This window comes from Erinaceus europaeus, chromosome 20, assembly GCF_950295315.1.
Source record: "Erinaceus europaeus chromosome 20, mEriEur2.1, whole genome shotgun sequence".
Classification (NCBI taxonomy): Eukaryota; Metazoa; Chordata; class Mammalia; order Eulipotyphla; family Erinaceidae; genus Erinaceus; species Erinaceus europaeus.
Genome location: NC_080181.1, coordinates 44,322,454 through 44,337,784, shown reverse-complemented (window position 1 = coordinate 44,337,784; position 15,331 = coordinate 44,322,454). Strand labels below are relative to the sequence as shown.

The following is a 15,331-nucleotide window of genomic DNA, read 5'->3' as shown; positions in this document are numbered from 1 at the left end:
TCACAGTGCTGAAGTTTCCCCGTGTAGTGAGGCCTGAGCTTGAACCTGGGCAAAAGCAGGCATACTACCCAGGTGAGCCATTCTGTTGGCCCAGTGCACTGTTAAAAATGCTAATGGTCACTACACCTTGCTTTTGTTTATCCTCTAAAACCAAGGCTTTTGCTTCCTGAAGTCACTGTTCTGGAAGACGATTTCATAATAACTATAAAACACTTTCTGTGAAAATTTTATTTAGCAGTCAAAATTCCCTTCACATTCATTACTTTTGAACAAGATCTGACATCTTCCTCCCCGTCCTGCTATATAACTTGAGTCATCATTTTAGGCACAAAAGGTTTCTGTTTTCTCTCAAAATCAGGTCTGAACTACTTGAGGTTACTGCCAGAGCAAGCAGGTTTTGTTGAAAAAAGAAAAAAAGAACAGTTTTACAGTCTTTGTTAGCACAAGTTAATATACTTTTCTTAAATAAAGTTAGATTTTTGGTTTTAAAGTTGACTTCCACATCATACAATAAAGTTAGACATTGTACATCTTTCATTTTGCTGCTAGCAAATCCAGAGCCATCCTGTCTGCCGGGCACCCACTGGGACAGATCTGTGCAGGGCCTTGGGGGTCACACTCAGGGCTCCTGTCACCACATCCGTTTTGCTGGCAGAGGCCAGGCTGTTCTAGTTGCTTTTCATATTATGCACAATAAACTGTGGCATAATAATCATGACACAACCACTCTCCAGCCAAAATTTTAAAAAGCTATTTTACTACATTTGATTATCATACAAAAATATGCACATTTCCTATTAAAACAGTACTAATAGTACCTAATCTTCTTTTAAACTTGGAAATCAGCAAAATATCAGGTTGTCTGAAAAGTCATGGGACATTTTTATGCAGAAAAATACGTCATGACTTTTTCAACAACCCAGTAGTTACTAAAAACATTAAAATGTGAGGGGAAAAAATATCATGGAAAGATAAATTATCAGTCTAAAAAAAGAGTGACAAATGTGAAACAACTTGTAACCTTAAAAAAAAAAAAGTTTAGTGGGGGAAAAATTATTATGCTTAAACAGCAGAATATGCTGTGGTATTTTAAGAGGACTGACTGGGCCTGGCTTGCAATCAAGAACTATAAAAGGTTCAGTGGCAGTAATGCTTATTTCAGAAACTGGGAAAAGCCCTTAATTCCTAGGCAATAAGTTGGCAGAAACTTTGGGTTTATGCACAAGAGGGTTTTCTTAAGACACTGTGCAGGAACTTCTGTCCCTCTAAATCCAGAAGCAACATGAAGACAATTTTACAAAAGGCAAATTTTTCAAATACAAACAGCTACTAAGTACATATAAAGGTACAACACTTCTTAAGAAGCCTGTTTCAGAGAAGGACGTAAGCTACACAAGACGCCTTAATGTAAAATACTTTTTTAAAGTTGAATGTGGCAGTGTTAAATAGCCAAATGGCTATTTAAGTGTCAAGGTTAGCCCTAGTGGGCGCTGCCATGAGAAGCTTAAGCTTTGACACCCCCCACCCCACCCCACCCCCAGTTTTAGCAAAGCGCTTGGCACACAATGTGAGGACATATCACACTGTTTACTAAAATGGCAGCATTTGAGAGATTATTTTTTCCGTTCTCTATCCCCAAGACTTCAGAACTTTGAGGGAGAAAGGGCACCTGTGACTTTATGACATCATCAGCTATACTCCAGAGTGCCCATGACAGCTCCCAGGGGAGACAGCAGTGGCTTTGGGGCAGATGGCACTCACACACACACACCCACTTCCTGTGGCAGTGGTGGCTTTGGGGAGGGATGGGAATGTGGTTCTGGGGATTCATGGCATTTAACACCATAACTGTAAAAACAAATCATTATTCATCCTGTGTTCTCTGTCTCTTAATGTCAAAGGCACTTTTACGTTTAATTGTATTATCTATAGCAAATTCAAAGTTTAACAGTGCATATATCATTTTAAAGTTAGTCCCCATGAAGCTACAAGCCAGCTCCTAATTTTAAAGCACAGTGATCTCAAGTTCCCCTCCCCCCCCCCCCAAAAAAAAAAGTGTTCCAAAAGAAGTAATGGCCTTGGAACCCCTGGTGAGTCAAAATAGAGATGACAGAAAGTGACTAGAAAAACACAGGAACACCTACTGCCTGTTGGGGGGCTTTACTGGATGCTTCTTGGACATAAACTCCATTTCTGACATCTGTTCCTTTGGGTTGCTAATCTAGTTAGTCTTGAGTAGGTGGCAGGGAAAATGGACGCAGACAAAACTGGTGTGATACATCTGGTTCCTTTGATTATACTTACTAGGAAGGAGGGACAGGGACGGCTGCCTGTTGAGTCAATTAAGAGTGAGCCAGACCTAAAATGACAAAGTAGACATAAAAACAAACATAAAAAGATCTAGGCATATCTTTAAAAAAAAAAAAAGTATGATTGATTCAACATGTTTTTAAATATTAGTGCAAATGCCAACTGTTGTTCTTAGTATAAAATCACTAGGGCTTCGAAGACCCAGGTTAGCAATTTTAGCTCAGAGGAAGAGTCTGTGGCTTCCCTGGACATGTGCTGCTAGTCCTCGTTAGCTAGTGTCTCAGTAGATAACCATATCTTGGGCCCACTCAAAAATTTGCTTAGTGGTGTCCCTAAAATGCTTCGCTTACAGAGATTGCCTACAGGAGAAAATGGGAAGGAGGAGGAGAGGAACTCCGGTGTCCCTGAGGTACTGTGCGGGTGAGGGCCACTGGCTTGGAAGTACATCCTGCTCTGGTCCCGCTCTGCAGAGCAGGGCCCCCCGGGACTGGCCCTTGGCTGCCGCAGCGTCCTACTGAGCATGTCCACCTCATCGGCCAGCAGGGAGAGTTTGTGGAAGGCGGTGATGAAGCCCCCCAGGTTGATCTGGGCTTCGGGGACCCAGCGGAAGTAGCACAGTTTCCACAGTTTTATGTGTGTCGCTGACAGATGTGGCAGAAGGATACCGTGCAGGTCAACAGGCTTGGAAAACCATTCTTGGAAGTACTCCTCCATTCCACTGTTCTGGTTTTTGGCTGGCTGAGGAGGCTTTGGCCTTATTTTTAATATTAATGAATTTCTCCTTGGAAGTAATTGTTGGTCACTGATGATTCCATTCTTGAAGGGAACTGGCATTCCTCTGAGCGTGGAGCTGTAGCTTTTCTGTACCGGAGAGAGATTTCAGCATTATTTTCCTGGAGTCAGTCTCTCCACCTCTCTCCCTCTCCCTCTAAGACAGTAATAGTACAATAGCTAGTATAAACTGAAAATCTGGTGGGGTTTCAGTCTTCAGAAGCATGCTTCCATTACAAGATTTATTCCATTTCTCCTCCACTGGACTTTCAGATTGTTAGGCCTTGACTCCTGAGCTATTAAAAGGGTGGGAAGGTGATGCACCCTTCCTTTTGCTTTGCTGGAATTTTTTCTTCCTCCCCTCTCCTCTCTTCTCCTTCCCTCCCCTCCCCTCTCCTCCCTTCCTTTTCTTTCCCCTCCCCTTTCCCTCTCTTAAGATTATATTTATTAACACAAGATAGAGAGGGAGAGCGAGAACTAAAGCGTTACTCTGGCACATGGGGTGCCAAGGATTGAACTCCGGACTCCATGCTCCCAAGTCCAGTTGCCTACTCACTTAAGACTTCTCAGAGGGAGAACTGAGAGCTGCCTGGTTCTGAAAGAACAGCCAGATTTCTGCATGAGTTTAAAGAAAAGGGCTTCCAGGCTCATGAGTCACTACTCGCTGATTCTCACTAGCTAACTGTCAAGATGAAGTCATTTCAGTTAGAAAGTGAATGACCCCTTAAAATGCAGGCTGGGTCCTGAAATTAGTGCAGCCTAGAATGTTCCTAACCATGACCACAGAACGTGTGCTCAGACCTACAGGGATGCATAGGTTACACAGGCTCTTGTGATGAATATGGCCCCCAGACCAAATGGATGGGGTTTACAGTTAACAATATTCATATACTTTTCCTATATTTGGAAGCTACTTTCTTCCCTAATCCATCTTTCTGGTCTTATTTCAAACTCTGACACCATCTCCCCAGACAATTCCTTTGGTCCATCTCCATGTTAGCTGTCAGACTCAGGCAGAAATTAGTCAAGTCATGGGCCCCTTGGATTACACTCAAAATTAGACCTACTAGATTTTTCTAAAACGGAGACCCCAAATCTCATCTGCTATGTTGTTGCCTTTAGGTTCCTATTATTAAACAATTTGTTCTGCTTTATATCTTAATGCTTTTTCAGCCACCTAGTTGCAAATGCTACCATGACATCAACCTGACTTCTCTGGGAAGACAACCTCCCCAATGAGTCCTAGAACCCCACCTCCCCAGATCCCTGCCCCACTAGGGAAAGACAGAAACAGGCTGGGGATATGGATCCACCTGCCAACGCCTGTGTCCACTGGAGAAGCAATTACCTCCCACCCCATAAGCAATTACCTTCTGCACCCCATAATGAATGATCTTGGGTCCATGCTCCCAGAGGGATAAAGAATAGGAAAGCTTTCAAGGGAGGGAATGGAATACAGAGCTCTGTATTGGTGGGAACTGTGTGGAATTGTACCCCTCTTATCTTATGGTCTTGTCAATATTATAAATAAATTTTTAAGAAAAGCATGCTAGTGCACGCTGGCAGTGTTGACATGGGAAGTGACTTCATTTTTAAGTAATGTGAATCAAGCGTTGGCCTCTCAGGCATGAGGTTCCAAGTTTGGCCCCCAGCTTCACATGTGATGGGAGTGATGCTCTGGTTCTTTTCTCATTCACTGTCCTTCCCCACCTCGTAAATAAATCTTAAAGCTCTCTTTCTTGTGCACACACACATGTAGTTTCTGTGTGCATACCAGATTTTTATTGTTAATACAGGTTTGTAGTTTACCTTTGTCCGTTTGAAAGACTTCACAGAATGGCTCTGTACACAAGGTGTGCTCTTTCCAATGTACATGGGGTTGTGGAACAGGGTGCGATCCTTCGCTGTGAACTGAAGCGACCAGTCCCAAGCTGAGGGGAATTTTAAACCCTTTTCATCACCCAGTTGTATGTTTTTGCTTATAGCAAACTCCTGGAAAATTAAAAAAAAAAAATGTTTGAACATTTGTGAAAAGATGTCAGACTCTTCTTTATTCTGGATGAGTCGCACTGTTCATCATGCAAGTCACATGTGCTAAAGGAGAACACCTCTGATATGCTGGGACCACTGGTACCTTGGGGTGAGAGCAACCTCTCCTGGCTTGTGTGATGCCAGCGAAAAGCACTCTGGACATTGAGTACAGTATCATGAGAAGATCTCATGGAAGTCCGCAACCGTCTGCCATGTGTCAAAGTTATTCTTCTAGTTGCCAGGCTTTACTTTTTAAGCACATGATCACACATTTGAGCAACTACATATAGGAGGTGTGCAATTTGGCAAGCAAATTAACAAAATTATTTGTAGATAGAAACCACTGCCTTTTTTCTTTTTCTCCCTTGAGGAGCCACCCTTCACTTCCCTAGGGGCTCTTAGATGTCTGAAGCAAAGCCCAGGAGTGGGAACCAGTTCCCTGAAGTCTTAGCATGTGGCTGGGACCCTCCCTCCCAGAGGGCCACCTCTGGCTCCAATCGGCTGTTCTTGCCTGGTGATCTGATGTTCCCTCCACAGCAAATTCAAGCTTAGTTGAAAATAAATAAAGAAATAAAGTATTTAAAAAATAGCACTGGTACATGAAAAAGAGTAGGGAGACAATGAACTTTTATCTCTGTATAACAAACTGAGGACATAGCAGAGTCCAGTCAAACAGGTATGAAGAGCTGGTGTTTCTTGGCCTTTGAAGTCCTCTAAGTCCTAAGAGCTGGTGTTTCTTGGCCTTTGGAGTCCTAAGTCCTAAGGTGCCCTGCCCTCCCCCTCTCCCCCCGCACCTATTCCCGGGACCCAGGCTCATGTGCCCAAGTTTCACTCTATAGTCTAACAAGGCTACTGGGGGTCTTGCCTTGTGTCAATTTGAAAGGCTCAAACTGAGTGTGTATATGTGTGTGTTGTGTGTGTGTATGTGTGTGCACACACTCACAAACTAGAGTGTGCAAGGAGTGCAGTGAAGGTGGTGAAAGAAGGAAGCCAAGGGCAAACAGCTCAACTGGCAAAGCCCAGAACTTGCCTGTCTGAGGTTCCTGGCTTGATACCATGTGTAGCAGAATGGTGCTCTGGTGTCTTTCTAACTCTGTATCTCATATGAAACTCTTTCATATATAGTACATAAAAGATAACATTCATATATATATAGTTGAGGGCAGGGAAGCAGCTGTGTGCAGGGCCAGCTCATAATCAAAAGGATCTGAAAGAAGCCATTTAAAAGCCACTGGCATGGGCACAGTACTAGGGGCGCCTGAAATCTCTTGAGAAGCAAAGGATTTGTGTATAGAGAGAAAAATCCACGAAACGCTCCTTTGTACGAGTTCCTCAATTTTGTTTTGCAATAATTTATTTTCAAACTAGAACTTAGGAAAAAGTGGTTAAGACAGTATTAAATTATCTCATGTAAATATGCAGCTATTTTCAATGAGATGTCAATAAAATGTTAAAGAAGGGAAGAGTAGCCGTGGCCACAGAGGGGCTTACTGTGCTCTGCTTCACACGCTGGTGAGGAGAGTTGAAGAGGAAGGTGCCGAAGAGCGAGATGCGGGTGCTGTCGTACAGCACGGCCAGGTAGGTCTCAGAGAACTCAAACGCTGCCGGGTATTGTTCTAACAGCTGCCATGTGGCATCCAAGAACAGCAGAAACAAGGGCGACTGGCAAACAGAGAAAGTGGGGGGGGGCTTTAGTGGCAATCTTCAGTTCACACTCATTCTCACATTTACCTCTGATATGAAGAACAAGGAAGGAAAATTCTAAGTCTGGAGCACTTGGCTCCTGAGTTGAGGCAAGGGTATGCGAATAGGTATCATATCTTTGTAGGGTCTAACTGTTTAAGAAGTTTGTCCGATGGTGATAAATACCACAGTCCTTATTTGCCTAGCAAGGATGTGGAAGTGAAACGGGGGCCAGGTGGTGGCGCACCCATTCAAGCACAAGGATCCAGGTTTGAGCCTCCCACTCGCTACCCACCCCCCTGCAGGGGGGTGGGTGTTTCATGAGTGGTGAAGCAGGTCTGCAGGTGTCTCTCTTTCTCCCTATCTCTGCTCCTCTCTTGAATTTCTCTTTGTCCTAACAAGTAAAATAAAATAGAAAAAATAAAGGGGAAAAGATGGCTGCCAGGAGCATCAGCACCAAGCCCCAGTGATAACCCAGGTGGCAATAAAAAAAAACCCAAACCAACAAAACCAAAAAGAAATGAAACAGTAACTATATGAATGGGCAGAATATATATATGCCTAGTCTGGAGGCAATTCTTCAGAACACTGAAAACAAACAAGTACATGAAAACCAGTATTTTTGTATTAGTATTTTCACCACCAAATATATACTAACCTTTAAAAATACAACAATTTAGATTCTAAACCATCATTTAGACTTGAAATAGGGAAACTAAAATGTACTAAATCTAACACTTAAAAGAGCCAACCCTTCTCTTTTAAAGAAGGGCCATCTCTTCACAGAGTGGTGTAAATTTTATCTTCTGCACTGAATTTAAAGATTGACAGGCTTTGAAGCCTTGGTTACCTCTTTCTCTGATCTCTTCAAGTGGTTGCATCTGTCTAGGAACTGATAGCCTGCCATGACCCACTCCTTCTGTATCAGACTCTGAAATCCAGTAATTGTCCTGAAATAGGGATCCGCCATCACTTGGACAAGAGAAGCGATAACACAGCTTAAGTCTCTTCCTTCCTCCTCTGTTAATAAAATAGGGGGAAAAAAGATTATTGCATTGAACAAAGACTGGTGAAGCAGCTTTGCAGGTCTCTTTCTCCCTATCTCCCTCTTCCTCTTAATTTCTCTCTATCCTATCAAAGAAATTGAATTAATTTTTCAAAAAGGAAAATGTGAAGACTCTGCAAATCTGAGAACTCAGTATGACAAAGGGCCTAACTGGAAAATGGGCCAAAACACTCTATATTTCACCAAGTATGAATCAATGGCAACAAGCAGATCAGGGAAGTGCAAGTGTAAGTTATGGCAAGCTCTGCATATCGTACACACTAGAATGACTAGGATCCTGAAGACAGGCAACAGCGCTGCTGATGATATGGCAAACTATCGTGAAACGCTACTGGGGGGGAAGGAGGGGGGGAGATGCTGCATGAATGAACTAAAAAAAAAATCACACCTAAGTGAAAGGTGCCCAGGGCGAGGGATCAGATGTTACAACTACTTTCTGTATGCAATATGCAGGTAAAGCAAACCTAGACACTGAAAGCAAACTGACTGAGCTGGCTGTACAAGCAGTTTTCCGGGAAAGATAGAACATTTCTATAGTTACTAAAAATTACTGAACTGGATCTGTAGAATGGGAGGGTTTTTTTTTTTTACTGATTTTTTTAATTATTAGTGATTTAATGTTGAATTACAAAATGGTTTTTATTTTCTACAAAAAAAATAAAGTTTCAGGGTAGGGTGGGGGTAAGGTCTCTTTGCATATGCAAAGAGACTCCGATGCCTGAGGCTGGTAAGTTCTATCCAAAAAGATCTGTGTACACATTATGTTCTTAGCAGCACAATTTGTAATAGCCAAAACCTGGAAGCAACCCAGGTGTCCAACAACAGATAAGTGGCTGAGCAAGTTGTGGTATATATACACAATGGAATACTACTCCTGTAAAAAATGGTGACTTCACCGTTTTCAGCCGATCTTGGATGGACCTTGAAAAATTCATGTTAAGTGAAATAAGTCAGAAACAGAAGAATGAATATGGGATGATCTCACTCTCAGGCAGAAGTTGAAAAACAAGATCAGAAGAGAAAACACAAGTAGAACCTGAACTGGAATTGGTGTATTGCACCAAAGTAAAAGACTCTGGAGTGGGTGGGTAGGGAGAATATAGATCCAAGAAGGATGACAGAGGACCTAGTGGGGGTTGTGTTGTTATATGGGAAATGGGAATGTTATGCATGTACAAACTATTGTATTTATTGTTGAATGTAAAACATTAATTCCCCAATAATAAAAAAAATAAAGTTATCAGGAGGGGATGGGATACGGAGGTCTGGTGGTGGCAATTATGCGAAATTGTACCTCTCTTATCCTATGGTTTTGTCAATGTTTTCTTTTTATAAATAAAAATTTTTTTAAAAAGCTGATAAGTTTTAGTAAGTTTAGTACAGCCATATACACAACCATATACTACACATTGTGAATATATTAAAAAGTTTGCTTATCCTTTTGGTGGTGGGAGTGGTTGTTTATGTACAATCCTATTGAAGTGTAAACATATAAACCACTATCTAGTTAATATGAGAGGCGAAAAATTGATCTTATGTCTAGAACTTCTTAAAACACAGACTGAGTCTTTTTAATACATAGGCTGTCTTTGATATGTTCTCTCTCCCAAAAGCCTAGACCAGGGAGAACAGAAGCAACTGGTAGTACAGCTATATACAAGATGCTGGGTATTATACCCTAAACCCTATCAAAGGGACTTTTCAAAGTTAATCCTATCACCAAATAATGTGACGATAACAATAACTATCCATTGTCTTCTTGAACCCTAAGACAACAGGAACCTCACATTTCCACTATAGAGCCTATATTTCCCCCAGTCCTGGAACCTTAGGGTGGGACCCACTTTTCTGCATGCTGCTCTCAATTCAAATCAAATAATATTGCATCAGCGGATCGCAACCTAATCAACGCAAGGAGTGCCACCCCAACATGCTTCACTTCAGACTGTGACCAGAGACTTCAGGTGTGGAATGATAACCCTTCAGCTTCATCACTCGGGTGAGACCTTTCCTTTCATAGTATTCTCTAATTCCATTCTAGGTGTTCCACTCCCAATAAAGTCCCCAAACCTAGGTATAGTCCAAGTCCCCTGAGATAGAGCATAGGGTCACATGTGCCCATAAACTAGGGGAAAAATATATACCTGAAAGCAGAAGTACACAAGAGCATGCAGGGAATACCCCCCAACACTTCATCTACACTATTCCAGGCGTTAGGTCCATGATTGTTCAACAATTTGTTTGGCTTTGCATGTTAACTCTCTTTTCAGCCACCAGGTTCCGGATGCCAGCAAGATGCTGACCAGACTTCCCTGGAGAGACGACCCCATCAATGTGTCCTGGAGCTCCGCTTCCTCAGAGCCCCACCCTACTATGGAAAGAGAGAGGCAGGCTGGGAGTATGGATCGACCAGTCAACACCCATGTTCAGCGGGGAAGCAATTACAGAAGCCAGACCTTCCACCCTCTGCAACCCACAATGACCCTGGATCCATACTCCCAGAAGGATAGAGAATGGGAAGGCTATCAGGGGAGGGGATGGGATATGGAGATTGGGTTATGGGAATTGTGTGGAATTGTACCCCTCTTATTCTATGGTTTTGTTAATGTCTCCTTTCTTAAATAAAAAAGAGGAAAAAAAAAAGGTTGCTTATCAAACTTCATATATGCCACTAAGCTATAATTTCATGTATACTTATCCTGTTTAATCAAAAGTTTATTTCTCTCTCTCTCTCTCTCTCTTTTTCTATCAGAGCAATGATAAACTCTGGCTGAAAGTAGTGCAAGGAGATTGAACCTGGGTTTTTGGAGCCTCAGGCATGAGAGTCTCTTTACATAACCATTAAGATATCTATCCCATCTTTTTTTTTTTTTAACTGTAGCTTATCCCTATCAAACACTAAAGAAAATTCATACTACTATCTCAGTTAATTTCTCTACACCAAACTACTTCTTCAGAGACACAATTTGTCAACAGCATAACCCACAGACATTTAAATTAGAATTTGAATCAATCAGACAAGACAGCAAGGCTAGAAAAAAAAAAAGATGTTATGTCAAGATGAGGATTTTGCATAAATTCTTAAGTGCTATGATCCACCCTTTCGAAAAAGGAGGATTTAGTATAGGACAAAATATTGGGCTCTTCTCTGTTCTAGTTGCCAACTTTGTGCATCACTTGAATGATAAGTGAAATCTGAAGTACATTTGGCGGGATTTTAGTAAATAAGAGGTAGTTAAGATAAATGTAATTTACACAAATGTGGACAATCATCAAGTTTGCCAGCCTGGGGATCAGTATTGGATTTCAGGGATGAATTACCTTGTAAGACAACTGAAAGACGCCTGCTTTCTAGAACATACACAAGTTCTGCTGAATGTTTAAGGAATGTCCTGAAATGAGAGAAAAAAAAAAAAAGATTTTAAAAAAGTTTCCACTACTGTTTTTTTTTTTTTTTGCTTCCAAGATTATCTCTGGGGCTCGGTGCCTGTACTACGAATCCTCTGCTCCTGGAGGCCATTTTTTCCCTTTTGTTGCCTTTATTGTTGTTGGATAGCTCTGAGATAAACTGAGAGAGGAGGGGAAGACAGAGGGGGAGTGAAAGATAGACACCTGCAGACCTGCTTTGCTGCTTGCAAAGTGACACCCCCCCGCCCCCCGCAGGTGGGGATCCAGGGGCTTGAACCGGGATTCTTATGCCGGTCCTTGTACTTTGCACCATGTGCACTTACACTGTTGTGCTACCACCCAGCCCCCTACAAGTATTTTCTAAAGTACTTGAAGTCCAGTACATCTTATATTTTGTTAAACATGTCTGTATTCTCAATAACCTTTATGAATTTCTCCAGTGGTTACATCATTTTCAACAAAATACATATTTATTTATTTATTTATTTTGAAGATTTATTTATTGGCAGGAGAGAGCAGCACAGTACTGCTCTGGTACATGTGCTGTGGGGGATCAAATTTGGGACCTCAAGCTTTTTAAGTCCATCGCTCTAGCCACTATACTACCTCCCGGGTCACTACATTTACTTATTTATTTTTTTGTAACAGTGGAAATCCACTAACTTTTTATTTTTTTAAAAAAAAAGGAGGAGGAGAAGCAGGAGGAGATGGGGAGGGGCTGAATTATATGACATTCTTGAAATCACTCAACTACAAAGATGGGAGATTAGCCAGGAGGCAGAGTGGGGTGGGTATAAGGAGGGTGAAACATTAAGGGTACAGGAAGGGGCCTGTGGTTCTGGTTACTCAAATCTACACATATGATTACCCTACAGAGAAACACACACATGCACTCACGCATGCAGAGAGGAGTCTTGTAAACTACAGAAATCTAGCAAGACCTGTAAACTGAACCACTGCTAGTCCTGGTTTTGATATCACAGTCTTATTTATGCAATATGTTACAGACAGAGAGAGCTAGGTGTATGTCTGTGGTTCTCTACACCTTCTGTGTAGCTGTAATTATTTTAAAATGAGGGGAAAAAAAGGGAAATAGTTATACAAACCGTATATATTCTAACCACCGAGTATTTTCCAATGAAGATAACCATTTATCTTCAGTTTCTTCAAAAGGCTCTGTAGTGACAATAATTATATACAGATGGAATTATTTTCATGCGTACACTTAAACTTAATCTTACATGGTCATTATTAGTGAAGTGTCAAGCATTTTCACTTGATAGCACTAGGCTGTCAGAAAAGTCATGATCTACTGTTTGTAGGTTTTTTTCTGGGCAAAAAAGTGTCATGACTTTCCTAACAACCCAAGATAAACATTTAAGATGTGTTACGACTGTACACATAAGCAGCATGCCCCTGGACCTCCACTTTCTCTGTGGCTCCTCCAGGGAAATCTCATCGAATCTCAACACCTCATAAAGGTTCAGGATTCCCGTGGTCTGGCAGATGGTGCAGAGGCTACATCACTGGACTTAAAAGCATGAGATCCTGAGTTAGATCCTTGCGATGTATTTGGAGTGATGTTTTGGTTCTATTTCTCTCTTTAAGTAAATCATAAAATTCTCTCTTTAAATCTTAAAAACAACAACAACAACAACAAACCCTTGGTGATTTTTGGTCTTTCTGGTCAGCCCCTGCCTTGGTGGTGACCTGCTGCCTTTTCTCACTTTCTCCTGCTGTTGTGGTTGCCGCTGCCCCCGTGAGCGTGGTTTACGTGCCTTTGGCCACTGGCCACCACAGAGATGGGGGGGGGGCACCCTTCCTTGCAGGGCTTTCAGTGTCTCAGCCAGTTGTGTCCTGGTCTTGCACCTCACAAATGCCAAGATACACTCACTTTCAACAGACTGGATAGCTGCTAATCATTCAAGCCACTGACCTTCTCACCGCCACCTACACCTCTTCTTCCAATCCCCCTTCCAGGAAAACACTACTCCAGACTTCCGTCCTAGCTGCTTCTCTTCACTTTCAGGTGACTTAGGGACACTTAGTAAACACCTCAAGGAGGAGCCACTTTATATGGGATGCCTCCCTGTGAGTCATCCCTCCAGGGCACATGGCTTAAAGCACTGGGTGTATGATGCCTACACAGATTATAACAGAGCTCTGTTCAAAATCAACACGTCGTATTTCTCAGAGTATAACTGTTTAGATTAAAATCTTAGAAAGCTTATCTGTTAGTAGCACATGGTTCTACTTGGCAGACACTTATTTTTTAAAAATATTTATTATTGAATAGAGACAGAGAGAAACTGAGAGGGGAGGGAGAGGGAGAGAGACAGAGACACCTACAGCCCTGCTTCTTCACTCTTGAAGCTTCCCCCCTGCAGGTGGGGACCAGGAGCTTGAACCTGGGGCCTTGTGTACTGCAGTGTGTGTGTTCAACCAGGTGCACCACTGCCTGGCCCCTGGGCAGACATTTATTAAAGTGTCACTAAGTGATTAATTCCTTCCCCCTAAAAATGATTTATACATCATTTCCCAAGAGGTTTGGACATTCTGAAACAATAACAATTAGTACAAATATATCAGTGAACTTCTAATATAGTTCTAAGACTTTAAAGGAATATCACGCACCAGGCACCAGTACTCTTATCTCCCACTTGACCATACACACATCTATGTACAAGAAAGAAAGAAACTTACCATTAATGCATAATTGCTTAAGTTTTACAAAAGCCGCTTGTATATCCTGGATATTGGGCAAGGTCTTATCCAAATCTGACTTATACACATCACTTCTTTGAGGGTGACTTTTAGTTACTGCATTGCAAATCCTAGTAAAGACCAAAATCTTTGAGTCATTATTCACTTATTCAGCATTACTATGAGCCCAGAAACTATTCTATAGGCCAGGAAGAAAGTGATGAACCAGATGGGGCAGGTGTCTGCCTTCATCTTGGAGGTCTAAGGAATGAGAAAAACCAGTTTGTGGAGTAGCCCTTGAGTGATGCAACTGAGTGAATGCAGGTGAGTTCAGTTATATGCTCAGAAAAAAGGCTTCTCTAGAACGATACCAAAGTTAAAGCCTAAATGACTAGGAACTGTGTAAGTGTTAAAAAGCAGCGGGGCAGTTAGTGTAAAGGTCCTGGGGTAGACCACAGGCATGGAAATTGGAATAATGAGAGACCAGTGGGGCTATGAGAGGAAGAGGGGAAGAGATGAGGTTTGACAACAAGAGAATCTGTTCTAATTATAAAGAACAGGAAAGGAATCGAAACAATTTTGTTGTGGAGCTGGGGTCTGGCACATGTGTAATTCTTTCCAGCCCCGAAAATAAATAATCCTAGCTTACTAAGTTAAACAGCTGAGACTATGAATGAGTCTGAGCTTTTAAAAATTAACTCATCTAACAGTGTTGCAGTCTCTTCACTTTCAACAGCAATTTTCCTGAGCAGACACTGAATCAGCAGGTAACTTTGTAAAATCAAACGCTTGGGGCATGACATACTGAACAGTTATTTTTTTTTTAAATAAAGATTTATATTTAAAATTTATTCATTTATTAGAGAAAGAGAGAGAATAGACACCAAGCAACACTCTGGCATATTCAGCAGGCAAACTTAAGACCTTCTGCTTGAGAGCCTGATGCTTTTTCTACGGTGTTACTTCCCAGGTCACAGTTAATTTTGAAAACGATTAAGAGGAAAAGAAAATGCACCAGAGAGACGGAGTTGTGTAAACGGCAGTTATCTTCCTCCTCAGTAATCTCTAGGGTCATAGGAAGCTCCCTGACAGCTGTTTCAGCAGATGCGGCACTGTGGGAAGACCTGTAAGTTTTGGTTTTACCACATAACTATGGTCAAGCTCTGAGAAAAGTCTGAATAAATATTCAGTATCATTAAGTAGCACTTTGGGGTTGAACATACAATGGTGTGCCAAAGAGACCCAATCCTTTTACCTCAAGGAGCTTACACTCGAGGAGGAAGGAAGACAAGCGGCGATCAAACTGTAACTCGTATACTTAAATAACAGAAGTAAGTGTTTGAAGAAAAATTGGAGCTC

General features: G+C 41.8%; 1 protein-coding gene across 3 annotated transcripts in view; it reads right to left on the bottom strand.

The window, feature by feature from the left end:
* Positions 1-213: 213 nt before the first annotated feature.
* MTMR10 (myotubularin related protein 10) overlaps positions 214-15,331 on the bottom strand; it is a 58,797-nt gene continuing 43,679 nt past the window's right edge. For 2 of the 3 annotated variants that reach the window (XM_007520887.3, XM_016191833.2), the window contains 7 exons: positions 13,973-14,103; positions 12,376-12,445; positions 11,183-11,253; positions 7,646-7,815; positions 6,604-6,774; positions 4,891-5,073; positions 214-3,171 (listed from right to left, as the gene is read on the bottom strand). In XM_007520887.3, coding sequence (XP_007520949.1) covers positions 2,569-3,171; positions 4,891-5,073; positions 6,604-6,774; positions 7,646-7,815; positions 11,183-11,253; positions 12,376-12,445; positions 13,973-14,103 — 1,399 coding nt within the window. In that variant the 3' untranslated portion in view covers positions 214-2,568. The remainder of the gene's footprint in view (positions 3,172-4,890; positions 5,074-6,603; positions 6,775-7,645; positions 7,816-11,182; positions 11,254-12,375; positions 12,446-13,972; positions 14,104-15,331) is intronic. The other variant, XM_060179272.1, reaches the window with a different exon arrangement.